Here is a 27,231-nt window from a genome sequence, read left to right on the forward strand (position 1 = left end):
AGGTCCGAGGCGTTCGAAACCAATTCGACTAAGCAAGGAGTTCTGATGAAGGGAACTCCTTCCAGGACTTTCCCAAGATTGGTCCACCATCACAGCGAGGTAAGTACCGTCGTGGGGATGGTGACGACCTTCTCCAGGTGGTCCCTGGACTGGGAGTAGACCCTAACCAACCACTGCTGCAGGGGTCGCATCCGGAGCCTGGCATGGCACACCACATATGTATGTACTGCCATGTGACCTAGTAGGCGCAGGCAAACCCTGACTGTGGTTAGGGGAAATACAGAGACTTCTGCGATGAAGTCCATCAATGCCCTGAATCTCGCCAGTGGAAGGAACACCCTGGCGCAGGTAGAGTCGAGCACCGTTCCAATGAACTCTATCCTCTGTACCAGAACTAACATGGATTTTTTGTCATTCACCAACAGGCTGAGGCGACGGCTGGTGGCTAACAGCATTGCGACATCCCTTTGGATCTGGCTCTGCCATTAACTAGCCCATCGTCGAGGTATGGGTAGATCTGGACACCCCAACGTCTAAGGTAGGCAGCCACCATCGACATGCACTTGGTAAATACCCGTGGTGCTGTCGCTAGGCCAGATGGGACAAATAGATAGTGGTTGGGACCTACCATAGACTGGAGGAAGCATCTGTTTCCCTCGAAGATGGCGATGTGAAAGTATGCATCTTTCAGATCGAGGGTGACATATCAGTCTCCCAGATCCAGGGAGGGGATGATGGAGGCCAGGGAGACCATGCGGAACATTAGTTTTGCTAGGAAGTGGTTCCGGTCTCGCAGGTTCAGGATAGGTCATAGAACACCCTTGGCCTTCGGGACTAAAAAGTAGCAGGAATAGAACACTTTGTTCCTAAACTCTGGAGGAATGATCTCCACCGTACCTAGCTGCAGTAACCCCTCTACCTCCTGCTTGAGGAGACTCTCGTGAGAGGGGTCCCTGAAGAGAGACGGGGGTGGGGTGGGTGGGAAGGAGGGGGAGAAAGCAACTGAAGGGTGTAACCCTGTGCCACCGAACTGAGGACCCATCAGTCTGACGTTATAGATGCCCAAGCAGGGAGGAAAGGAGAAAGGCGGTTGGCCAAAATAAGGGAAGGAGGATCCTGGGAACAGTCCGGTATGTTGCCCTTGGGCGTACCCTCAAAACGAGCACTTGCCCGCCTGCTTATTGTGGGTAGAGCTTGACTGAGAGGCCTGCAAAGGCTGTTCTCTAGGATGACACTTGTAGTTTCAGGATTTCTTATGGGGAGGCGCCTGGTGAGGGTGGCTCCCCTGGCCCTGAGGCTGCTGCAGCTTAAACCGCTTTAGGCCATGGAGCTTATTGTCCATCTGTTCTGCAAACAGGGCTTGCCCATCGAAGGGAAGGTCTTGCATCAACTGCTCTGTGGACAAGTCAGAGAGTAGCAGCCAGGATGCCCAGCGCATGGTGACTGCCAAGGCCATGGTTCGGGAGGCAGCGTCCGCCACATCCACCACCGCCTGGCGCGTCGCCCTGGCTGCAGTTGTGCCTTCCTCCATAGTAGCCCCGGAATGCCTTCCTAGAAGCCTCAAGAAGAGAGCCCTCGAACTTGCCCATGGCTTGCCACATGTTAAAATCATAGCATCCTAGGATGGCCTGATGTTTAAGAGTGCTGCTTATGGAGTCGGTCCTCACTCCGGCACCGGAGCAACGCTCCGACTCTGTGCTGAGTACCGTGACCTCAGTTTGCAGCGCCACCCTCAACTAGAGGCTAGAGGATGGATAAACCTTATGCTCAAACAAGTCTAGTTTCTTGGAGTCTGTTCTTAGGGGTAGCCCTGGGTTGACCCTGTCGCTCCCTGTGGTTAACCACTTCTACCACTAGAGATTTGGGAGCAGGGTGGGTGTACAAGTACTTGTGGCCTTTGGATGGCACAAAGTACTTGCGCTCAGCCCTCTTGGAGATGGGGGGCAGGGAGGAAGGAGTTTGCCACAGGGCATTAGTGATCTTAGAGACCTCATCATGAAGGGGCAGAGCCACCCAGGCCAGTGCCATGGAGCAGAGGACATCGAAGAGAGAGTCCGAGGGCTCCTCTAGCTCTTCCGCCTGAAGACCCAGGTTGGCAGCGACCCTTTTCAGTAGTTCCTGGTGCACATTAGCGAGATTCAGAGAAACTGGGGGAGGGGGCTCCACTATAGCCTCATCTGGCGACGACGAGAAAGATGCCAGTACCGTAGGGTCCTCCCCAACCATTGGTGGCCCAGGGACTTCTTCCCCTGCTCCCTCTTGGACTTGCGGGGTCCTTGAGCCCGAGGCTTCGTGCATCGGAGGAGGGTGGGAGAGGGAGGCAGCTGGTCTCTCCTCCGAGGCTCTGGACACCAAGCGGGCGGCCTGGGAGGGTTGTGTGAACCCCCACAGGTTCAGTGGGTACCACGGCATCAGCTACTGTGCCTGAGGCCACGGGGCTGGTTTTGATGCTGACAATGTAACCCGTACCACCAATACCAGAGCTTGTCCCACCGTCAGGGAACCTTGCTCCGAAGCAGGGCTGGATCCTGAATGGTTGCTCCCAGGTGACCAGGCTTGGAGCCGGAGATCTACGTCTCGCGCATGAGGAGCAGTACCAGGATCAGGAGCGGGCTCGGTGCTGGGAAGTACCTGCATGCGGAGATGCCCTCCTACGGGATCAGTGACAGTCCGAAGAATAGTACCGTTGATCTCTCAATGGATCCCTGGAGCGGTACTGTGGTCTCAGAGATACCGGGTGCCAGGACTGCTACTCCTGCTGGGGGTGGGGGGAGGGTGCCTCCAAAGGTCTGCTCCCAGTGGCCGGCAAGCTGCGCCTCGAGCCTCTCTGCCTGTACCCAAGGTCCGGGGACCGAATAGGGCTGCGCTGTGTCTGCCTATTCCAGTCAGATGCGTGGTGGCTATGGGACGGCGAGCACTGGCAGGACATCACCTGCGACGGGGAACGGTGCTGCTGAGGTGAGAACTGAAATGGTCTGAACGTGGGTTTACCCTGTGACCGGGGAACTGCTGGAGCCAGTGTGGGCGGCACCAGGAGGGACATGATCTCCTGCACCACATGCAGGGCCTCCGGCATGGACAGCACCTGAAGCTGACAGAGGTCTCTTCCATTATCCGGGGTAGCCAGTGGGGAGCATGTTGGGCTACATCGCTCCCCCGGAGCTTGGGCCCAGATCCTGACATGGGTGAAGAGTTGCCTGACCTGAGACCTTGCTCACACCCAGTCTTATCCTTGTGGGAGGTTGGAGACTGGCCTCGTCCCTCCTTCTTGGTTGGAGCCATGGATGGGGATGGGTGCCGGCTAGTGGATGGTCCTGGTGGGGCGCTGCACACTGAGGTCACGGTACTCAGCGCCAAGTCGGAGCGTTGCTCTGGTGCCGGAGTGAGGACCGACTCCATAAGCAGCAGTCTTAAACAAATTCTGCGCTCCTTCTTAGTCCTTGGCTTGAAGGACTTGCAACTTTTGGCCTTCTCACTAACGTATCCTTTGCCCGGGCAACGCAGACAACTGCTGTGTGGATCACTAAAGGGCATGGGCCTCTTGCAGCGATCACAGAGCTTAAAGCTTGGGGCAAAGTCCAAGTCTCTAACTATAGCTAAGGGATTTATCAACACCACTATAAAACTATATACAGTACAATACAGAAGGTAACTAGTCTAACGAAGAGCAACTAGAGTGCTAACTGAAGCAGCAACAGTTCCAGCACGGTCACTGGCGGCAAGAAGGAATGGTGGGTGGGGGGAACTGGCGGCGCCCTATATACCGTGGCATGTGCACGCCACTCCAGGGGGCGCCAGAGCCGGTCCCCTACGGATACCGCGGAGGGGAAAACTTCCAGCACTGGTGCATGTGGCAAGCGCACACACCTAAATTGGATGGACATGAACAATCACTCGAAGAACTGGGCATGCTTAGTCGAGAGAAAAGAAGGCTGAGGTAAGACCTGATAACAGTATTCATATATGTTAAGATATGTTACAATAGTGAAGTTCTGGAATAGGTTACCAAGGGAGGTTGTGGAATCCCTGTTATTGAAGGCTTTTAAGAACAGGTTAGACAAAACATCTGTCGGGGATGGCTTAGGTTTACTTGGTCTTGCCTCAGCACAGATGGGTGGACTAGAGGACATCTGGAGGTTCTTTCCATGCCTACACTTCTGTGATTCCTCCACCATTTTTTCCCCATAATGCACAGTTGACTAGATGTATTCTCAGTAGGGGTTGCTGGGTTTTTCCCCACTTTCTTCTGAAACATCAGAGATTGGCCATGGCTGGAGATGGGACACCAGCTGGGATGGACCAGTGCTCTGAGGCGGTGCAGATAATTCTCTTCTAGATTCCTGGCTGGGGTGCCTTGCTCACATGCTCAGGGTCATACTGATCAACAGACTGTGACCCAGGTCAGATTGGCAGGACTCTTGGGGTTTTTTCGCCTTTCTTTGCAGTGGATTGCCTGCTGAGATCATCTGACCACATCTCACCTAATCAACTCCCTGCTATTGCAGGGGCCTCGGGCATTCGTGGCACCTTGATCATTTCTGCTCTCTTCCTGTGGCACACATCAGTTTAGTCTCCTGAGGACTGAAATACTTTGGGCTAAATATCTGGGTTAAATTTAACGGCCTGTGATATACAGGGGTGAGATTAGATGATCTAATGCTCAGCCAGGGTAAATCATATCATCTGGACAATGCCAGTGAACGAGACCAGGATAGGCCACAGCCTCATGAAGATGAAACAGATGTTCCACTCAGTCTGTACCACTGTTTACTCAGATTGGAGAGCTCTTTGGGCCTGCACCTATCCGGTAATGTATCCTCTCTGCATCACACAGATCTGTATAGCTTCTCCACCTACAGAAGTTTTATGAGTGGATGATAATGGTAACATACTATATATATATATTATATATATGTTTCTAAAAATCAGTGGTTTTCAACCTGTGGTCCACGGACCCCTGGGGGTCTTCAGTCTATGTCTAAGGGGTCCATGAAAGGTTGTCAATGCCATAGAACAGTGGTTTTCAACCTGGGGTCTGCAGACTATATCTAAGATTTCCAAAAAGGTCCACACCTCCATTTGAAATTTTTCAGGAGTTCACAGATGAAAGAAGTTGAAAACCACTGATATAAATAAATTATACACAAAAAACTGCACTGAAACCACGATATTCGGGTTGTAAAGTCAGGCCCTCAGAAGTTCGGAAATACCACAAGGAAATCCTGTGCTTCACTAACACTGTCACCTCCTTATGCGTATGCATTCTGATACAATTACATCATCACATACTATTTTTTGCATAGGGAAAATATTTTGGGTGTGTGAAGTCAGGTTGACCTAGGTCTAGAATTTGTTTTTATTACAGACATGCTTGACTGTGTCTGAATGAAGATAGCACAGATTCACCAGCCTGTCTCACACCCAGAGCTATTCTGGCAACTAGGATGTTGTAGAAAAAATGGTGGAGGAAAAAAATCTTCATTCCCTTCATCACAGCAACAGCAGCAGCTTTCAGAAACTCTAGTCTCCTTCTGCCTTGATTCTGTTACGCCAGTGACTGGAATACCGTTCAAACCTAGCAAAGCTTCCTTACCTAAAGTGTCACAGTGGCTCCTGCCCTGTCTCTTGACTTGCTTCTAGGAGCAATTCCTCCAGCTCCTTCTCATTCTTGGAACAGTTTAATTCTGAAAACAAACAAGGATTAACCTCATTAATCAGCAACCTTAAGACTAATCAATTTTCATTAAGAAACAAACATTATGTCACCTCTCCAAATTTGGGATCAATGGGGCACGTAAATTAGGAAGCGTGGGATGGACTAGGAGTAAGTGCTCAAACATAATGCTGTTTCCCTCCTATTGTATTAATTTATAAAAAAAAAAAAAAGAGACTGGTGCAAAGAGACAAAGCAATAAAAGGTTATGAGTTTCCTGGCATTTAATGACAGAAGCAACCATTACATCATCTCATCAGACCTCCTATATAACACAAGCCCTACAACTTCACCCAAATACCCTCTGTGGAGCCCAATTACTGCACAGTAATGCCATTCTCGCTCCGTTCAATAAAAATACAGATCCCTCCCATTTAAAACCAAGTGACACTAGGAATGCTGACCGGAAGGGTCTTCTCTTTCTTTAAATTTATTAAACGTTTTCAATCTTGTTTCTCATAATCAACCAAATTAGTTCTAGGCAATATGCCAACCTATTACACAAGTAAAGAGTAATATACATCAGGAAAAAGAAAAGACCAAGTTATTCCCACATATTAACGGCACTACTCCAAGCAAATTTTTTTTTTATGGAGCGGTATTTCCAGTAGAGATAAGGAGGTGTTAGTACCATTATACGAGGCACTGGTGAGACCTCATCTAGAATACTGTGTGCAGTTCTGGTCTCCCATGTTTAAGAAGGATGAATTCAAACTGGAACAGGTACAGAGAAAGGCTAGTAGGATGATCCCAGGAATGGAAAACCTGTCTTATGAAAGGAGACCCAAGGAGCTTGGCTTGTTTAGCCTAACCAAAAGAAGGTTGAGGGGAGATATGATTGCTCTCTATAAATATATTAGAGGGATAAATACCGGAGAGGGAGAGGAATTCTTTAAGCTCAGTACCAATGTGGACACAAGAACAAATGGATATAAACTGGTCATTGGGAAGTTTAGACTTGAAATTAGACAAAGGTTTCTAACCATCAGAGGAGTGAAGTTCTGGAATAGCCTTCCAAGGGAAGCAGTGGGGGCAAAAGACCTATCTGGCTTTAAGACTAGACTTGATAAGTTTACGGAGGAGATGGTATGATGGGATAAAGATCAATTAATTGCCAAAATCATGTTAACTATTCATGGTAAATAGGCCCAATGGCCTGTGATGGGATGTTAGATGGGGTGCGATCTGAGTTACTACAGAAAATTCTTTCCTGGGTATCTGGCTGGTGAATCTTGCCCATATGCTCAGCGTTTAGCTGATCGCCATATTGGGGTCGGGAAGGAAGAATGAGGTGGGATTTGATAGCTGCTTTCAACTACCTGAAAGGGGGTTCCAAAGAGGATGGATCTAGACTGTTCTCAGTGGTAGCAGGAAAAACTTTTTCACTAGGAGGGTGGTGAAGCACTGGAATGGGTTACCTAGGGAGGTGGGGGAATCTCCTTCCTTGGAGGTTTTCAAAGTCAGGCTTGACAAACCCCTGAGTGGGATGATTTAGTTGGGGATTGGTCCTGCTTTGAGCAGGGGGTTGGACTAGATGACCTCCTGAGGTCCCGTCCAACACTGATATTCTACGATTCTATTATTCTTAACAGAAAAGTTATGAATTGCTAAGTATGATTATCCTGTTTATATGCATGTATCATCTTTGTATCTGAAGTTATGAATATTGGCTATGCATCTGCATCTCAAACCTGCATTGTATGCCAGGGTGACACCCCACCCCAGATAGATTTACATCAGGGCTAGGCAGCTGTGTGTTGATGACCCATTAAGGACACACAGCTCTTACAATGGGCCTTTGAAGAATCTTATCCTGCCCAGTAGGCCCTTCCTGCGGGTGCCTCAGACAGTGAGGAGTCAATGACTTCCCCCTCTGATTCAGCAAAACATGTAGTGGCACGTGATTTTCTCATGTGACCTAAGACTCCATCTGGGCCAGTAACTTTCCATACAAAGAGGCTATGGGCTTTGTTTGGGACAGTACATTTCCATGCACATGGCAGAGGGTATAAAAGACATCTAATACATCTCCAGTTTGCTTCTTTCCTGCTCTAATTCTCCTGACTGTGAATTTACAACAAAAAGGAGCATCTTGAACTATGGACCAAAGACCTTCCAATCTTTTGGAAGATACCAGAGAGGCTTTTGCAAGCCAGCAGTCTATTCCATCACTGCTACAAATCTGATATAAGGACTTCGCAATCATTTGTATGCATATGATACATTAACTATTTATAATTCTTATTTTTTTAATAAATCTTTACTTAGTTTATTAAAGATTGGCTGACAGCAAGGTATTTGGATAAGGTCTGAGCTATATATTGACCTGGAGATAAGTGTCTGATCCTTTGGGATTAGTAAGAACCTTACATATGGTGAATTGGGTTTTCAGTAACCTCTCACTATATTAGACTTGTTCATCTGGATGAGAGCCAAGGACTGGAATGCCTCAAGGGGGACTGTATTTGGCTTCTGGTTAACCAGTGTGGTACTGCAGAAGCTCTTTTGTTACTGGCTTGGTAACCAAGTATAAATAAACCACCAGTTTTGGGGATTGTTTGCCCTGTTTCTTGTAGTCTGCCCCAAGTGTGGCATTCTTAATGTGGTCCATCCCAGGCACCTGGTCACACCTGGGTTACACAGTGAACAATTACACACGCTTGCCTTCAGGCCCCAGTACCGATGACAAGCATTCAAACCTGCATTTCTGACCAACCACCACCTGTGGGCATATTTTCATACCAAAGAATGAAAAAAGGTCAAGCCATCACAAATAAATGTACTCCTAAAAATCAGTCAGTTCACAGATAATTTCCATGTAGAAAAGCAGGCTAAATTAGCTGAATGAACACTATTTCTGACTAGCCTGAGCAGCTCTAGAAAATAAAAAAAATAGAGCAAAGCTCCCCCCCCGCAACAGCATACCATTTTGCAAATTACAGCAAACTGCACACTCAAGCACATAACCTGCAAACACTTGTATACATGCTCAGCTTCAAACAAGTGAGCAATCCTTTGAGTTTAACGTGCCTGCTCACATGCTAAGAGTTGATTGTGTGTGTTTTCCGGACTGGGGCCTTTGATTCCTAAAATCCAGTTATTGGGAAAAAGTTTCTATGCTTTTCTTTGGTTTACTTTGGGCATTTGACAGCACCATGTGCAGAGGAATGGTCATTATTTCCCTTCTATGGTCAGTTAGGCAGCTTCTCCCTTGCTGAGCAACCCTTATAGATTCAGATTCCAATGGTAGAAAAGCCCACTATCACCTAGTCTGACCTCCTGCATAACCCAAGCTATAGAACTCCCAAAATAATTCCTGTCTGAATTAGAGCATCTCTTTTAGAAAATCATCATCGAGACGGAAAAAAGCCATCATAAAACTAGTTATAAAAGCAATCTTTTTTTAAAAAATGCTATGAACTGTTTCAAGAGCGAGCTATCAGAAATGGCAATTTTAGAAATTAGTTTACAAAAGTGAATGTCCCTTAAACTGGTCCGAAAGGTCACTACAGAGTGACACTGGACACTTTCTCCCTAGGGAATGAGCACTGTTTTGCCAAGGGAGTGAAAGACTCCAGCTGTAACCACACCCCTGCAATGCAGAGAATTTCCAGCTATGGCTGGCCCAAGAAATGATAAGTTAAGATTGGAAATCAAAGCTAGGTTTCTTGTATGGCCAGGTGGCCTCCTTTGGGAAGTGTTTGGGTTGTGGGAAGGTCTGGGCAAGTCATTTTCTATTTCCATGAAGCAGGAACAATGAAAGCAGAGCGCAGAAGGGGATGTAAGCTCTCAAGGTTAGCTTTAGTTAGGGATGACAGTTTTAAGTGTCCAGAAGGCAACTTCTTACCCATCTTATCTACTCCCTATATCCATAAGCCTTCGATATGCTGACTGTAGTGACAAAAGAAGCACAAAGAGGCCTGACTGGGCCTCTGAATGTTACAATAATAAGAATAAACCTAAGGGCTTCTAGTGCCAGCCCGACAAAGCCAACACACCCATGAAACAAGTGAACTACATTCTTTATGGTGACTTATGCCTCCTCGGGGATCCTCAGTCTAGCTCTCGCTTGGAGTCAATGGGAGTTGGGATGGGTGGAGCCTCCCCTTTGGGGAGGCTAGCCCCCAGCTCCACCCTTTCCGCCTGCACACCCCCCCGGTCAGAAGCCTCGAGCCCCCCCACTCTGCAGCTGGAGGAGTCCCAGGCCAGCTGGATCCCTGAGCCAGCCCCTGCCACCACAGCCAGAGGAGCTCTGGGCCAACAAGAGCCCCTTCCCCGCAGCCGCACCGTGCCTCCCCAGACCCCAAGTCACCCCACAGGAAAAGCTCTGGTCTCTTCTCTTCTGGAAGAAAAACCTGAGCTTTTGATAAGTGTCATGTAGGTTCCAGGGCGGCTGAGGTGGCGGTATGTGTTACTCAGCTTCCCAGGTTTATCAGTAATCTACCTGCATCTTCCCTCACCTCGCCTTCCCTTCCCATCCCACAAGTCCCTCCTTTTTCTCCCCTATCAGAACATAAGCTCTTGCTGCAGCCTTCTGTTCTGTATTAGAATCGTGCCTAACATAATGGGGTCCTAGTCCTTGGCTAGGGCTTCTAGATGTTAACATCATACAGATAATATATGAATACTAAAAAGTCATGCACAAGGGATGATGGCATGTGTTCCAAGGCATGTGGATAATTTGATTAACCAGTGTATTTATATTTATTTTAATATTGTGCAAGCATCATCCAACCCTTAGAAAGAAAAAGAGCCTGACTTCTGATCCCAGGGCAGACTGGGTCAAGAAATGGGTCATAGGCTTTGACATATGGTCACAGAAGAAGGAATTGCAAACCCCTTGCCAACCGTTCTGCAAGGAAGCTTGAGGAAAGCATGGTGCTGGTCACAGCAATCTATGGTATTATAACTAATCCCTGCCATTTTCCTGTCACCTGCAACAATCAGTGAAGAACTCGCACTATCATCTCTGCGCAGACTAGAGCCTTTGACAGCACGCTAGTGTGGAACATAGCCAGGTAGCTCCCAGGCAGTGGTTTCCCCAGGAATTGAAATTGGGGGGTGGGGTGTTCGAATTTACAGGGGGGGTGTCAGGGCCGATGAGGGATGAGACTGTGAGGGTGAAGGTGGGCTGTATGGCATCACAGTAAAAACTGAAAAAGTTTCATGACCATTTTATTAGATTTAACTCATGTTTTAAAATCACCACACAAATTAAAGTTGGCTACTCAAGCCTTCTATGAAGCACTACCTCTTTCTTGGTTTCTTGTTATAATTTTGCACAACTCTGTTAATGAACTTCTTGAATAAATGTGCTCATCTTTGGTGGCTTCTCGTGTGTCCGGTACGTCCATTCCTTCAATTGATATGCTCATTAGTTCATTCACATGATCAGGCAGAAGGAGACTTCTTTCAGAACACAAAATTCTATTCAAGGATGAAAAAGAACGCTCAACTGTAGCTGTTGTGACTGGGAGTAGCAAGAGATGAATTCCTACTTCTTTCATCCCAGGAAACAGAGCACAAAGATCGGGTCGAGGCACTAGTGATGATAAAAAAGAAGTTGAAGTCAAATCTTCATTCATTCATCGTATGATATTCCACTCTGTGCTCAAATTCTCTATTCTATCCTGATCACATGGAAGCCACATTGCTGATAGTGCCTCACTCCACTCAACTGTCGGTGTTTTATAGGACAGGCATCTGTAAAAGCTATGTAGAGGTTGAGTAGAATCTAGAAGTTGCTGTTGTAGATTTTTAAGAATCAAGTCTGTGTACTTTTTCAGCTGTCTTAAACACTTCTTGTCTTCTTCACTTAAGGATTTAATATAAATGCCTTCATCAGTCAACTTCAGGACTGATGTCTTTGCTTCTTCCAGTACTTTTTCAATGGATAGCTCTCTGATTGATCCAAATGTAGCTTCTGTTGCTGGACAAAGATCTACTACTGTTGTAGCAGATGCCTGGATAGCATTGTTTAATGACCCAAGTGGTTTCATAGTAGAGAGAATGGCAATAGTCTTCTCCGGACGTAGCAGCAAAAGTAATCCACCAGCCTCACTACTTAGATCCATCCCATCTTGGTAGATACTTTCCAAAGCCAGTAATAACAGCTGGAGTAATTTTAAGACAATAGCCAAGGATCGCTCATGAGAAAGCCAGTGGGTTTTCCTGGGTTGGAGTAATTTGAAATTCAGTCCCAGTGTATCTTCTATATTTTCCAAGATACTTAGTCTTTTTGCAAAAAGAAAAGGAGTACTTGTGGCACCTTAGAGACTAAAATTTATTTGAGCATAAGCTTTTGTGAGCTAAAGCTCACTTCTTCGGATGCATTCATCCAATGAATGCATCCGATGAAGTGAGCTGTAGCTCAGGATGAATGCATCCAATGAAGTGAGCTGTAGCTCACGAAAGCTTATGCTCAAATAAATTGGTTAGTCTCTAAGGTGCCACAAGTACACCTTTTCTTTTTGCGAATACAGACTAACACGGCTGCTACTCTGAAATCAGTCTCTTTGGACTCTTGCTGAAAAAAGAATATAATGAAGACATTAAATTTATAGCTTTTTAATGTCTTTTGAAGATTCTGCAGCTCGTACTAGTGCTAGGTGGAGTAGTTGGCCTCTGCAGTGTGTATAGGAGAGATCAGGGTTACACTTTTCTCCGAGCAAAGCTTGTACACTACCATGTCTTCCAGAGAAGTTTGCAGCTCCATCAAATGCACAAGCAGCCATCTCTTTGAGGTCCAATTGACAAGCATTTAACTCTTCTAAGATATGGGTTGTCACAGATGCAGCCGATGTGTCTTCTATAACTTGAAAATCTAGAAATGCATCTACTGGCCTACCACTGACATCAAGATAACGTATACAATGACTTAATACTTGATGCCCATTTGCATCAGTGCATTCATCAGCCACATATGCAAATGTTTTGAATGTGGTGTGAGAGTTCTCCACTTTTTCAAATGTTGAGTCTTTCACTGTTGCACCGCATGCTTCTAGCCAGTCAGTTGAGTTTCTTGCAGAAAGATAGTGAGCATTTGCTGGTCTTGTTCGGAACCAGTGTTCAACTTCAGGATGAACAAGTGACCATGAACTTAACATTGGCCTCCAGTTTGTAGTGTGTGGTATCTCTTGCTTAAATAGAAAGTAGGATGCCACAGCCACGTTTGTTCACATGAACTATATTGTGTCTCCAGCATTCTTAACAGCCTCATTAAATACTTCTAAAATTGGCTTTGAAAGGGGGCTTATAAGGCTTTCTGCATGTTGATGCACTCCAGAGGCCTGGTGTTTTGCTGCCTTTTCATGTAGTTTGTCAGCATTGGCTTTGCTGATCCATCTGACAAACCGAAGTCCTCCACTTTTACCAATTGTAACATTGGGAAGCTTTCCTTCTTCGTAAGCTTTTTTGGAAGAGGTGTGCCAGTAGCAATCTTTTGTAACTTCAATAAATGGGAACACTTCAACCAACAAACATCGGGAACTGCCTTTAGGTTTTGGAGACACTGTTTCTTCAGTAAGTAGCTGTATTTGTGCTTTGGGCTGGCCGGATGTAGATGCACCACTTGACCTGTCAGATGACATGTTGATATATTCTTTTCAGAGTAGCAGCCGAGTTAGTCTGTGTCCGCAAAAAGAAGTGAGCTGTAGCTCATGGAAGCTTATGCTCAAATAAATTTTGTTAGTCTCTAAGGTGCCACAAGTACTCCTTTTCTTTTTGATATATTCTTGGTTCTTGATGTGTTCTTCACCTTGGTTAGTTTTTGAGGCCTTTGAGTAGAAAAATTGTTGTATTGTTTTTTTGGTCTTTTCATTTTCACTTTGACCTGCAACATATAAAAGAGATATGAATAAATTAAATGTTTTGTTAGTATAATGCAAATTTAACATAAGGATAATGCAAAATACACCAAAACACAACAGATCTAGATTTCTAAAAAAACAATTTAAAAAAAAATGTATATAATTTAAATTGACTTTTGAAAAGTAAGCCATCATGTGATAAGAGGGAAGTCCTCTCATGAATCAGTAACTGGTTAAAAGATGGGAAACAAAGGGTAGGAATAAATTATCAGTTTTCAGAATTGAGAGAGAGAAATTGTGGTATCCCTGAGGGGTCGGTACTGGGACCATTACTGTTCAACATATTCATAAATGATCTGGAAAAATGGGTAAACAGTGAGGTGGCAAAATCTGCAGATGATACAAAACTATTCAAGATAGTTAAGTCCAAAGCAGACTGCGAAGAGTTACAAAGGGATCTCACAAACCCGGGTGACTGGGCAACAAAATGGCAGATGAAATTCAATGTTGATAAATGCAAAGTAATGCACAAAACAATCTCAACTATACATACAAAATGATGGAGTCTGAATTAGCGTTAACACTCAAGAACGAGATCTTGAAATCATTGTGGATAGTTCTCTGAAAACATCCACTCAATGTGCAGCGGCAGTCAAAAAAAGCAAACAGAATGTTGGGAATCATTAAGAAAGGGATAGATAATAAGACAGAAAATATCATATTGCCTCTGTATAAATCCATGATACGTGCAAACCTTGAATACTCTGTGCAGATCTGGTCACCCCATCCCAAAAAAGACACGTTGGAATTGGAAAAGGTACAGAGATGGGCAACTAATATGATTAGGGGTATGAAACAGGAGAAGAGATTAAAATGACTGGGAATTTTCAGCTTAGAAAAGAGACGACTGGGGGGGATATGATAGAGGTCTATAAAATCTTGACTGGTGCGAAGAAAGTGAATAAGGAAATGTTATTTAATCCTTCACGTAACACAAGAACTAGCAGTCACGCAATGAAATTAATAGGCAGCAGGTTTTAAAAAAACAAAAGGAAGTACTTCACACAACATACAGTCAACCCGTGGAACACAGGGGATGCTGTGAAGACCAAAACTATAACAGGATTAAAAAAAGAACTCGATAAATTCCTGGAGAATAGGTCCATCAGTGGCTATTAGCCAGGATGGGGAGGGATGCAACAATATGCTCTGAGTGTCCCTAGCCTGTTTGCCAGAAGCTGGGAATGGGCAACAGGGGATGGATCACTTGATGATTACCTGTTCCGTTCATTCCCTCTGAAGCATCTGGCCTGGACCACTGTTGGAAGACAGGATACTGGGCTATATGGACCATTGGTCTGACCCAATATGACCATTCTTATGTAAAACTTAATTATAATAATAAAAATGTTTAGTACAGAAACTCCCCAACATAATGATCTCTCAAGATGGCAACGATGTGAGATGATAACCTTGGCAAATAATGGATTTTAAAAATCTTGGCCTACTAGGAAACATATTTATATAAAGTTTCCATTCTCAGTCACAAATCTAGCATTCTGGAGCAAAGTCACTAAGTCCAACAAACAAATATTTATTTAATGTGCCCCTCACTTTTCCCTCCACCGCACCCCACTCACCGGTGTTGTCCTTGGTCAGTGGAGACTCATCGTTCAGAAATGCTTTCACATGAGTACACCTCCCAGGTCGGGGGGGCAAGAAGGCACCTTGCTCGTTCCTCCAGCTGCTCACTGTTCGCTCTGGCCACTGCTGTTCGTTGTGCCACCGTTCACTCCATCGCACTGTTACCAATGGCCCTGCACCGTCACCTTCTGCTGCTGCCTGCCACTGTGACCTCTGCAAGTTGGTCTCTTGAGGTTCCACCCAGCTCTCAGTGATTTCAGCTGAGCTCTCAGTGTGGGAACCTCACAGCTAGTGCAGTCTGGGCTGTGTCTTCCACAGAAACACTGTCCCACAGCAGGACTAAGCACTTGCACCTGATTATCAGTGATTTCAGCTGCAGTGGTCACTTAACAGAACAAAAGAGACTATGGAGCCTAATCAGCTCTGTCTTTAAACAGTGGAGAGGGACAGGTCCCCACCCTCTCTCTTGATCAATCAGCACAGGCTAAGTACAGTTCTACTGCCCTTTACTCATACAGTAAGAACAACATTTCATGCCCCCCCCTTCCCCCATTCAAGTGATTGTAACCTAACCCCAGCCAAAATCTATCACTTGGGCATCACAGCTCTGTTTGCTGGATACCTAGATAGATTAGGTGTGAATGTAAATACAATCTGGTCCGGAAGCTTTCCCCCCAGCCCCTAGCTTATCACTAGCTGTCAGGGAGAGCTCATTTTGACTTTGCTTACAAATCATCATTTGAAATGATTAGGTTGGCCAACATCACCAAAATGAATGCACTGACATTGTCATAAAAAACAACAGCTGTATAAGGAAGCTAGTCTATGGTCATACTTTTCAAATCTATTATACTTTTTCAGATACACTGTATATGCTTTTAAAGTGTGTATTAATGTTTCAATTTCAATTCAAATTTCCAAACAGTCACTAAATTGGCATGTAACTAGTTCACAAAAATGGGAGGGGGGAAATTCGGGGGAGTGTGTAGGAAAATCACTGCTCCCAGGACATACTTCTCAGGCAGGAAATGGAATGACAGCCTCAAAACGTAGCAGGACTTTTGTGGTTGTTTGAATCTTTTTCCCTGTTCGCATGTTTCCGAACAATATGACAGTAGTATCTGGGACACAGAAGGAAGAGAAACTATTGCACTGCCAAACGACTAAGAGTCACTAATCATAGCAGTTGGGTTATCCCCTCATGGAAATACTGAAGCTGCCCTTGCTATTCTGTGATCCTCCAAGGTAGCTGAACAATCAGTAGGGGACTTTCTGTTAGGATAACTGGCCCTGTCTGGAGGAAGGTGAAAGGACCCAAACCTACTTAGCGTCCCTGTCCAGGGAGCTTGAAGAAAGGAAGAAGTACTTCAGACTTCTCAGTCAGACAAGGGGAAGTTAAGAAGAACTATTCTCCTCTGTGGTCTCCCCAAACCATAAGGTCCACACAGGCTTTTCTACTACATCTTGCAAACCTTGATCCTACGGAGCCCTTAACAGGTCAATGTAACAAACCATATCTTCATGTCTAGAGCAGTAAATCTACAGTACCTTTATTTGAATGGTGTAAAACCAAAACAAAATGAAAAATGTTTAAGAGGACACAATCAGTAACCATTGGAACAGCTTACTGAGGCAAGTGGTCATTTGGAGTCTTTAAATTAAAATTAAAACTGAGTATCTTCCTAAAATAAATGAGGCCTCAACTCTCAGGGGTGATTGCGAATGGGTCGGGCGAGGTGGGGGGGTGAGAACACTCACTCTGCTCTTTGGGGTAGATGTGAGGGGGTCCCAACACTTTTTTGCTTGTAGACATGGAATCATGCTGTGTTAATGGTTGAGAACCATGGACCTAGTTCACAAAATACAATGTCCACGTAAAAGAGAAGCTCCAGAACTAGAGCCTCAAGGTATTAGGACTGATAGTGTTCACTCATATAGAAGGGGGAAATAATTTCCTGCGGGAATCTCTGATCTGTGTTATGCAGGAGGTCAGACTAGATGATCATAGTTGTTCCTTCTGGCCTTAAAAATAAATTAAAAACACGTCTAGCTAGGAGTAACAGGATGCAATTCAGGCTGAATTGGGAAAAACCTTTTGACCATGAGACCTATCAGACTGTGGAATAAGTTCAAAGAATAGTGGCAGAAGAAGCTTGGAATATTCAGAATTAGACAAGCTAAAACACTGCAGAAAATAGAACAGGGAACAATCCTGTACTAGCCCCAAGAGACAGACTTTTGAAATGTTTTTTATTGGCTATCAATAACATGAGCTGAGGAACAAGGGATCAGAAAGCACTTTGTTTTGAAGATCCAAGTTCAGCACAACAGAGAATAAATTCTAGAATAAAGTAAAGCAGTCTTACCATGCTCGACAGCACAGCTCCCCATTTTCCCATCACAGCCTAAGGACGTATCTGGTAGAGCATGAACAAATTCTGTCTTTAGCCCATTAGGAAGTGGAGTTTCATGAACTGTATTCTCGCATGGCCCAGAGTTCATCTTTTCTGAAACTGATCCAGGGGTTCCTGCTGATGGTGCATTTTCCAAGTTGGCTGCCAACTTGGAAACAGTCCCATTTGCCTGCAAGTCCAAAAATTCAGTCTTCATAGGTAGGGTTTGAGCTATCAGTTTAGACTGTTTCACTGCATTGCCTTGCAGGTTGCTGATATTCTCCTTCAGCCATGTAGTGTTTTCTGCTGTTTTCTCTGGTAGATTTTCCACTCTTGTCACTACAAAGATTTTATGGCCTCGCCCAGGACTGGAAACAGAAATTCTCCTCTCATTTTCTTGAGTGTTAGCATGTGCCTGAGCCCCTGGTATAGTCTCAATGCTTCCCCCTCCTTTGGGCTCACACTTTGTTTCTTCAGTCATGTTTGAAGGGGCACTTCTGTCCTCTGAGCTAAATGCATCCCTTGTCTTTTCAGGACAAAGAAATGACTGGGGCACATTATCTACATGAACAGAATCATTTTGTTTCTGTGATTTACTGAGATCTTTAGTCTCTAACCCAGGGTCTACCTCATCATCTGTGTCAGAGTCTGAATATATCACCCCATCTTTGTCACTGTTTATTGCCTTGTCTGTATGCCTGTTCTCTTTAGACACCAAAGTCTCCCCCACTTCATCTCCTTCAGGTGTTGCTGCTGTGTCATCACCTTGGCTGTTTTCCACAGGTCCCTCCTCAATCGGCTCAGTGATGGTGATCTCTGGCATAGAGGCAGATTGCTGAAGTTTCTGTTCTTTCTCCTCTTTCTCTTTGGCCAGAATAAAGTTGCGCTTGCAACCATTTTGGATTTCAGCTAAAAGAGCCTTCTGGGTTTCAATAAAACTCTTCACCTGCAAGAGGGAGAGAAACACTGCTGAAACTGCAAATAGTCTGAGATACAGCATATAGCATATTTACAGCTCTCTCGGCACAACTCAATCTTGGTGCAGAAATCCGTTTCTGCATCAATTTTACAGGCTATCCAATTGCTTACACACAGAATATGGGAACAGCGATAAAACTAACTTCACTTGGGTGGGTAAACCAACTAGTAAACTTCAGCAAACATTTATTGCAGTTGTAAGAATAATCGATCCATCTACTGTATTTGAATGTACTTGATTAAAAGCAAGGAGACTTTGTTAGCAAAGCCAATAGGTTTTGGCTTTAAAAGGTAGTAAAGCTTTCTCATTAAGTGACTACAAGAAATAGTCTGTTTTGCTTTCCTGCCTTGATACAAGATGGAATGAGAAAATTATGTATTTGTAATTGCTGTTCTCTGAGGATGACTCCTTTTCAAATTGTAACACTGAGGCAGGGATGGTCTCTCACTGTTTTCAAGACCCAGTGCGATGGGAGGACCCCCACTCATCCTGATTTGGGGTCTGATTTCAGTGCCATCGCAATGCAAATATTAAAAAAATAACAAGTCTAATCACTCCCATAGGTATAGAAAGGACTGACTCAACTCTATGGAATGACTGATGGGCAAGTGATGTCATGGGTATCTTTAGAGAACAATTATTACCAGTAAGTAACTATCATTTTGCTAAAGATACAATGACAAACACCACACTGTAGGAAGCGTAGCCAAGGCTAACATCTTAAAATAGCCAAAATTAACATTTTTTAAAGGTATAAAAAGGTATACATCGAGGTTATGAAGGATATAGGTAAACTGAGAGACTTCGCTAAGAAATTGGAAAGAAGATCATAAAGGTATTCCAAAAACGGAGTAAAAAATAAAAGATCAGAGTCTGGATGGCCCTAGCTCAGAAAAATTCTAACAGATCAAATGTTGATTCCTATCTAGAGGCCTAATCATGTTCTATGGCCTACACTATACAGGAGGTCAGACTAGAGGATCACAACGGTCCCTTAGAATCTATGAATCAAAACAGTGGTGTTTGTTGAATGCATACAAAGAATTCCCCTATGGCTGCCTTGAAAATTTCCTGGATGGGAACAGATCAAGTCTGCTGAAGCAGACTTGTGCCATACACAACGAGCCTCAATATGACCTTACAGTGAGAGAGAGTCTCGCAGCCATTTAAATACATGGCTTTCTCAGAGAAAAGAAACTAGAGAGTTGGCATTAAGTGAGAAAAAGCTTGGTGGATTCTCTGAGTAGATAAGAATCCAAAGGACCTTTTTACAGCTTGTGAAGAGGAGAATCACCTGGACAGGTACACCGATATGGAAAAACATTAGCAGAATGATTGACTGATTAACTCCATTACCATGATATGATCCACTGGAGGGTGTGCAGTCACCAGAGTCTACAGCAAGCTCATTTACTGTGTGAGCAGAGTCAATGCCACCAGGAAAATGACCCTGCATATTGGAAGCCTGAGCTGAAAGGCATCAAGTGCTCAAAAGGAGCTGTCAACAGCTTAGTTAGGACCCCATTAATATGCCATGACATATTATGTGACATGACATTGGGAGCTTTCCAATGGGAGGTTTCAAAGTAACAAGCCCCTGATGAATGGAACAAAGGATGGGTCTACCTTCAACATGTTGCTGTGGTAGATGAGAGAGCCAGGCACAATGACCCTGGGGAGCACAACGACCAAAAAAAGACACCCAGAAGTTTATATCTCTGCTAGACCCAGCATTAGAACACTGAGTTTGGGAGGTTCCTGCTTTGGTTGTTTATAGGAATGGGCTTGGCTATGGTGGGAAGCTTTAGAGAGAGAATGAATATTCTCTGAGACGTAATGTCAGTCTAGAACCACACAAAGTTCATAGGCACAAAAAATGCAGTGCAACTTACAGACTCCTTTTTCGGTTCCCTGTCTAAATCCAGCCTGAGCAGAGAATGATTGACCTTCAGTGCCAAGGACAATGCCATCAGACCCCCCGTTTTAATCTCATTCTCCCGCAGGTCTAGTCGAAGGAGTCTTGGACTCTCTGCAATGAATTCTGCTACCGCCACAGCACCTGCAGGGGAATAAAGACCTCCAATGATGAACCATGACAATGGAAAAAAAAGAAACTGGCTCACAACATGCTCCCCATAAACAACAGAGAAAGGGTCTTACTTGTGTACTTTAGACCAGTGCTTCTCAAGCTATCTGATGTGGAGGACTGGCATTTTTTTTTTCCCCGATGTGCGCGCAGACCAGCAGCCGATGGCTCGCGGACTGCTACCAGTCCGCAGACTGCCACTTTGAGTAGCACTGCTTTAAGGCTTAGTGAGATGGGGCCCATTTCTCATTACAGAATTTTGTCCAGATTCTTGCTATTGTAACAATCTGCTCTACAAAAATCTAAGTATTAACTCTATTTGTTTTCAATGAATTGAAAATACAACATCCTGGTCACCCATAAATAAAAGACCCCAAGGCACTTTCTGCCAAGTAAAGGAATTAGCACTGATGCTCTGGCTGTATTTCAATTTTATAATGCCATTTTGCCTTCCTACATTCCACCAATTGCTACAGTTTAAAGATGACAGGTTTCAGAGTAGCAGCCGTGTTAGTCTGTATCCGCAAAAAGAAAAGGAGGACTTGACACCTTAGAGACTAACAAATTTATTTGAGCATAAGCTTTCGTGAGCTACAGCATGCATCTGATGAAGTGAGCGGTAGTTCACGAAAGCTTATGCTCAAATAAATTTGTTAGTCTCTACGGTACCACAAGTCCTCCTTTTCTTTTTGCAGTTTGAAGATGGTTTTCTTCACTTCCTGTCATAAACCCAGGTGTTCTTTTATGCATTGTTAAGCAGATGTTTTCTAAACCAAAAATACCTGACTTTCAGAGGGGACTCAAGTGTTTCCTGTATATACAGTGTGGGATCTTTTAAGATGAAAGAAACTATAAATCTAACATAGCAACTGACAATTTTCATATTCCCATCGAAGTACAGTTTGGAAAACTCATTCATACATACCAGTAAGTTACTACACGGATTCCAAAACATCTAGATGCTTCGTAAGCAAATAGATTGTAGGCTCTTTGTGGATGAGACCATGTCTTCTAAGACTTTAAGAAGAGGTTACTCACCCTGTGCAATAACACTGGTTCTTTGAGATGTGTCCCCCTGTGGGTGCTCCACTCTTGGTGTGCATGTGCCCTTGATCAGAGATTTTCCTCCGTTTGGCCTGCACATGCACCACTGGTATCCTCGTGCCCTTCACCAAGGCTATGTTATTCTGTATGGGTCAGTTCCTTCTGCACCCCCATGTCTCAGAAGCAACTCCAAAGCAGAGAAAAAGAGGGTGGGTCGTGGAGCACTTATAGGGACACACATCTCAAAGAACCACAACGACTGTGCAGGGTGAGTAATCACTTCTTTTTTGAGTAGTGTCCCTATGGGTGTTCCAGTCTTGGTGACTTCCAAGCAGTATCCCCAGTAGGAGGAGGGGGCTTCAGAATGGAGTCCATCACAGAAGAGAGATCTGCATTGCCAACTGCAGCATCACACCTGGAGGCATCCACCAAGGCACAGTGTCTAAAGAAAGTATGTACTGAAGACCATGTAGCAGGTCTGCAGATTTCTGGAATGGGAACATTTTTAAGGAAAGCTATAGATATAGACTGTGATCTGGTCAAGTGTGCCAAAATGCTGGTGGGGGGTGGAATGTCGACAGCCTGGTAGCAAACTATAAAACACTTGGAAATACATTCCGAGAGTCTCTGGGTAGAAATGGTGGAACCCTTAGATTTGTCTGCAATCAAAAGAAATAGTCTATTGGATTTACAGAATGGTTTAGTTCTATCCAGACAGATGGATAACACCCTCTTGACATCTAGAGTGTGGAGAATAGTCTTCTGGTTGGAAGCATGCAGTTTTGGGAAGAAATCCGGCAGGTATATGGTCTGATTCAGGTGAAATTCAAAAGTTACTTTCGGGAGAAACCTGGAATGCAGCCATAAAAGGACACCATATCCTTGTGAAATGCTGTAAAAGGGGGATCTGCCATTAAAACACCAACCTCTCCGACTCTGCGGGCGGAGGTAATCGCCACTAGGAAGGCTGTTTTCTTGATCAATTCAAGAGGGACCAGGTGGCCATTAGTTCAAACGGGGGCTTCGTGAGGCTTTTGAGAACCAAATTCAGGTCCAAAACAGACGTAGGAACCTTTACCTATGGGAGCAGATTCCCTAAGCCTTTCACAAATCTCGTGGTTGTGGGGTGAGCAAACGAAGAAAAACCTTCAATAGTAGTATAAAAGACTGTTAGGGCAGCCAGGTGAACTTTGATGCAATTGAGGGACAATTTCTTAAGCTGCAACAGGTACTCCAGAATGAGAGGAATTGGGGCAGATTCAGAAGCAGTACTGTGGAGTTCACACCAGTGGCCAAATCATGTCCAGTTCTGGAGGTAAGTTCTGGTGGAAATTTTTCTACTATTTAATAGCACATGTTGTATCGCCGCAGCTCAAGAGGGATCTAGCCCCAAGAACCATTCAGGGACCATGACTTGAGGCAAAGGATGACCAAGCTGGGATGTGTCAGGGGTCTGGCATCCTGAGAGAGAAATTAAGAGACAGTTGAAAGATCTATCAGAGAATAGAGAACATGGTGAAACAGTAAGGGAAAGCGCTTCTCTCGACCACGTCAGGACTATCAGAATGACTCTGGCCTTGTTCTGCTTGATCTTATCACCTTGAAAATGAGAGGCGTCAGAGCGAAGGCATAAAACAGTTGTGGTTAGATGTTTGGCTGCACGTGTGTTTTCCCTGTGTGCTGCCCCAGCTCTGTGCAGACAGACAGCACAGCAGACCTTGAGTGAACTGTCCAATGACAAGATTTGTTAAGGTACGAAGGCGCCAGGCCAGCTTTATTGTCGATAAAGCACAGTAATAGCACCTTGCAGACTTTACGAAGATACTAAGACATGTATGCCTGTGGCAATGGACACAGCTTAGTGAATGGCAGGACTTTCCATTCCCCGCTTGGCTGGACAAAGATACTCCCTCCGAGATGCATTTTTATACCCTGATACAAACAAGTTAGTACTGCCTCTGACATACTCACTGCCCCCTGACGTGTCTAGTTATTACCTTGTACATATTGGTTCGATCAAAATATTTTTTATTACGTAGAGTTATCCTGACCTTATCTTTTAGGAAGGGTCAGTGTGTTCCTGTTATCCTTGGGGAATGTTTTTGTACCATCCTTGATATTGGGGCGTTCTGGTACCACTTGATATTGAGATGTGTTTGCATAAGTACTATGTGCTTAGCACTTCTTAGGAACATGTATTTCTGCAATATCAGCCCTGTTCTTGCCAGATTCTGTGAGCAGGTTCTGCCTCACACCAGGCCTTTGATACAAGGGCTTATGTCTCAGGCGCTCTTCCTACTACAACAGTCTGTCCATCCAAGGCAGGAGGAAGGTGTCCCCCAGTGAATTGCAACCTAAACACCCCGCCCCACACGCACACACCTTGGACAAAATGGGTAGCATTTTTTGTTTGTGGGTGTGGCAAAAAGGTCTACTTCTGGAAAACCACCAAGTCTGAAAGATTCACAGTAGAACCCGAGAATCAAACTCCCACGTGTATTCTTGGGGAAACATCTGCAGAGTGTGTTGTCCGTGGTATTTGGTATGCTGGGCAGATACATTGCTGATATTCTTATGTGATGCTTTATCACCAATTCCACAACTTTATTACTTTATTGTTTTGGCACAATCTTGCCCCTCCTTGCCAACTGATTCATGCAGGCCACATGGTCTGTCCTGACTTTGATGGATCTGTGTCTAATGAGAGGGAGGAAATGAAGACAGGCATTTCTGACCATTCTGAACTCCAGGAGGTTGATATGAAGGGTTGTCTCTTGTGGTCAGACCATCTGTTTTATTGGAATCAAAAGGTTTATTTGTGAGTTGTTGTAATTGTCCCCCTTATTTGCCATCTCAATATTTGGTGTGAAGAAACTATCACCACCTCTCCTGTCGAATCCCTCAGGTGCTGCTTAGCCATCCTGCAGGAGGAAACAACTCCAGAAATTCCATGGGAGAGGACAGTGGTTGATGTGGAGGGAAGGGGGGTAACAGTGAGGTTAAAAGGGATGCAAGAGAGTCCAAAGAAAAATCAAAAAAAATCTGAAGCCTCCAATAAGGACTAATTAAGGTAATCTGAAGGCACCAATTCTAGTTACATAACTTTAGCGAAGAGCATCACTGAAGGTGAGCAGTGCTAATAGCCCCATCTGACTGACTAAGGTACAGAGAGACAAAACCATTTATTGGTGGGGCACTAGGACACAAGACATTCCCCAAGAAGTCGAGAGGCTTCACCTAATAAAGGTTGTAAAGTACAGAAAATTAAAGTGATTCAGTGAAGAAGGGTAAATGGAAGTCAGGACCTCGTAGGTCCCAGGCTCATACTCATTCCCTTCAGCCAACAGAGAGCTTCCCCAACCAGGGAGCTCTTGCAGCCCTTTTGCCAGATTCCTTGGATTTTCCAAAACATTTCTTTGGCTCAAAAGAACTGCTGGCGGGGCTGCAGCAGTTTAAAGAACTAGGAATCCCACTATGCAATCCATTAGTTCGAGATGATAATCTCATGCAGCGCTACTCAAAGTGGTGGTCCGCAGACCGGTGCTGGTCCGTAAGCCATTGGCTGCCGGTCTGCGCGCACGTTGGAAAAAAAAATTGCCGGTCCCCCACATCGGATAGCTTGAGAAGCACTGGTCTCACGCATCCAGTGTTAACATCGTATTTTTAAATTAAGGGACCTTCAGACTGTATGTGGTAGAGAAAACATACAAATTAATATTCGTTAGTGTTATTAGCAAAACAAGCACTATACCTCAAGGATGATATACCCGCCAAATTTCTAGGTCAAAGGAATTCAGGAAATTTTGTTCTATCCTCCCAACTAAAAACACATCATAATTTTTTTTTTCCCCACAGCTGAAATACTGTATTTTCCCCACACTCTCCTAGCTTACACATGACTGGAAGGACTTCGGTCAAATTTCCAAAAATTCACCAAGATTCACAGACCAGTTCAAAAGAGTTAGGAAAGTTTTGAGCACTTGAAACCAAGGGATTATATATAATGGAAATTGCTTTGCAATCATAAAAGGGACTAGCAAAGACAAAACATTGCATTTGGGTACACAGAATGCCTGAAAAAGTCCGCTCCAATGCAAAGAAAGTTTTTTTCTGATGGTTTTCTCCCCCCCATAAAGCTTCAGGTCCTAGCTTGGTCGAAAGACTCTATGGTGAATGGGCAGGGCCGGCGCTAAGTTTTTTGCAGCCAAGCAAAAAATTTACCACCCCCAAGTTCTGAGAGCGCAACTGCCCAAGCAAAAAACAAACAAACAAACAAACAAAAAGTCCATGGGTGCTGAGGAAATTGGCTGATGTGATTGCAGAGCCATTGGCCATTATCTTTGAAAATTCATGGCGATTGGGGAAGATCCCGGATGATTGGAAAAAGGCAAATATAGTGCCCATCTTTAAAAAAGGGAACAAGGAGAATCTGGGGAACTACAGATCAGTCAGCCTCACCTCAGTCCCTGGAAAAATCCTGGAGCAGTTCCTCAAAGAATTAATTTTGAAGCACTTGGAGGAGAGGAAGGTGATCAGGAACAGTCAACATGGATTCACCATGGGCAAGTCATGCCTAAACAACCTGATTGCCTTCTATGATGAGATAACTGGCTCCGTGGATATGGAGAAAGTGGTGGACATGATACATCTTGACTTTAGCAAAGCTTTTGATACTGTCTCCCACAGTATTCTTGCCAGCAAGCTAAAGAAGTATGGGCTGGATGAATGGACTATAAGGTGGATAGAAAGCTGGCTAGATTGTCGGGCTCAACAGGTAGTGATCAATGGCTCAGTGTTTAGCTGGCAACTGGTATCAAGCGGAGTACCCCAGGAGTCGGTCCTGGGGCCGGTTTTGTTCAACATCTTCACTAATGTTCTGGATGACTGCATGGATTGCACCTTCAGTAAGTTCGTGGCTGACACTAAGCTGTGGGGAGAGGTAGATAGGCTGGAGGGTAGGGATAAGGTCCAGAGTGACCTAGACGAATTAGAGGATTGGGTCAAAAGGAATCTGATGAGGTTCAACAAGGACAAGTGCAGAGCCCTGCACTTAGGACGGAAGAATCCCATGCACTGCTACGGGCTGGGGATCAACTGGCTAAGCAGCAATTCTGCAAAAAAGGATCTGGGGATTACAGTGGACGAGAAGCTGGATATGTGTCAGCCATGTGCCCTTGTTGCCAAGAAGGCTAACGGTATATTGGACTGCATTAGTAGAAGCACTGCCAGCAGATCGAGGGAAGTGATTATTCCACTCTATTCGGCACTGGTGAGGCCACATCTGGAGTATTGCGTCCAGTTTAGGTCCCCTCACTACAGAAGGGATGTGGGCAAATTGGAGAGAGTCCAGCGGAGGGCAACAAAAATGATTAGGGGGCTAGGGCACATGACTTATGAGGAGAGGCGGAGGGAACTGGGCTTATTTAGTCTGCGGAAGAGAAGAGTGAGGGGGGATTTGATAGCAGCCTTCAACTACCTGAAGGGGGGTTTCAAAGAGGATGGAGTTCAAGTGATGGCAGATGACAGAACAAGAAGCAATGGTCTCAAATTGCAGTGGGGGAGGT

At 44.8% G+C, this 27,231-nt stretch overlaps 1 protein-coding gene across 1 annotated transcript in view; it reads right to left on the minus strand.

Annotated features, from left to right (window-relative positions):
* PPP1R37 (protein phosphatase 1 regulatory subunit 37) overlaps window positions 1–27,231 on the minus strand; it is a 171,140-nt gene that overhangs the window by 10,987 nt on the left and 132,922 nt on the right. The window contains exons 10-12 of the mRNA XM_084612521.1: window positions 20,430–20,596; window positions 17,532–18,504; window positions 5,594–5,684 (exon numbers count right to left, since the gene is read on the minus strand). Of these exons, the coding sequence (XP_084468647.1) occupies window positions 5,602–5,684; window positions 17,532–18,504; window positions 20,430–20,596 (1,223 nt within the window). The 3' untranslated portion in view covers window positions 5,594–5,601. The remainder of the gene's footprint in view (window positions 1–5,593; window positions 5,685–17,531; window positions 18,505–20,429; window positions 20,597–27,231) is intronic.

The sequence above is a fragment of the Lepidochelys olivacea genome, assembly GCF_965140295.1.
Source record: "Lepidochelys olivacea isolate rLepOli2 genome assembly, chromosome: 23".
Lineage (NCBI taxonomy): Eukaryota > Metazoa > Chordata > Testudines > Cheloniidae > Lepidochelys > Lepidochelys olivacea.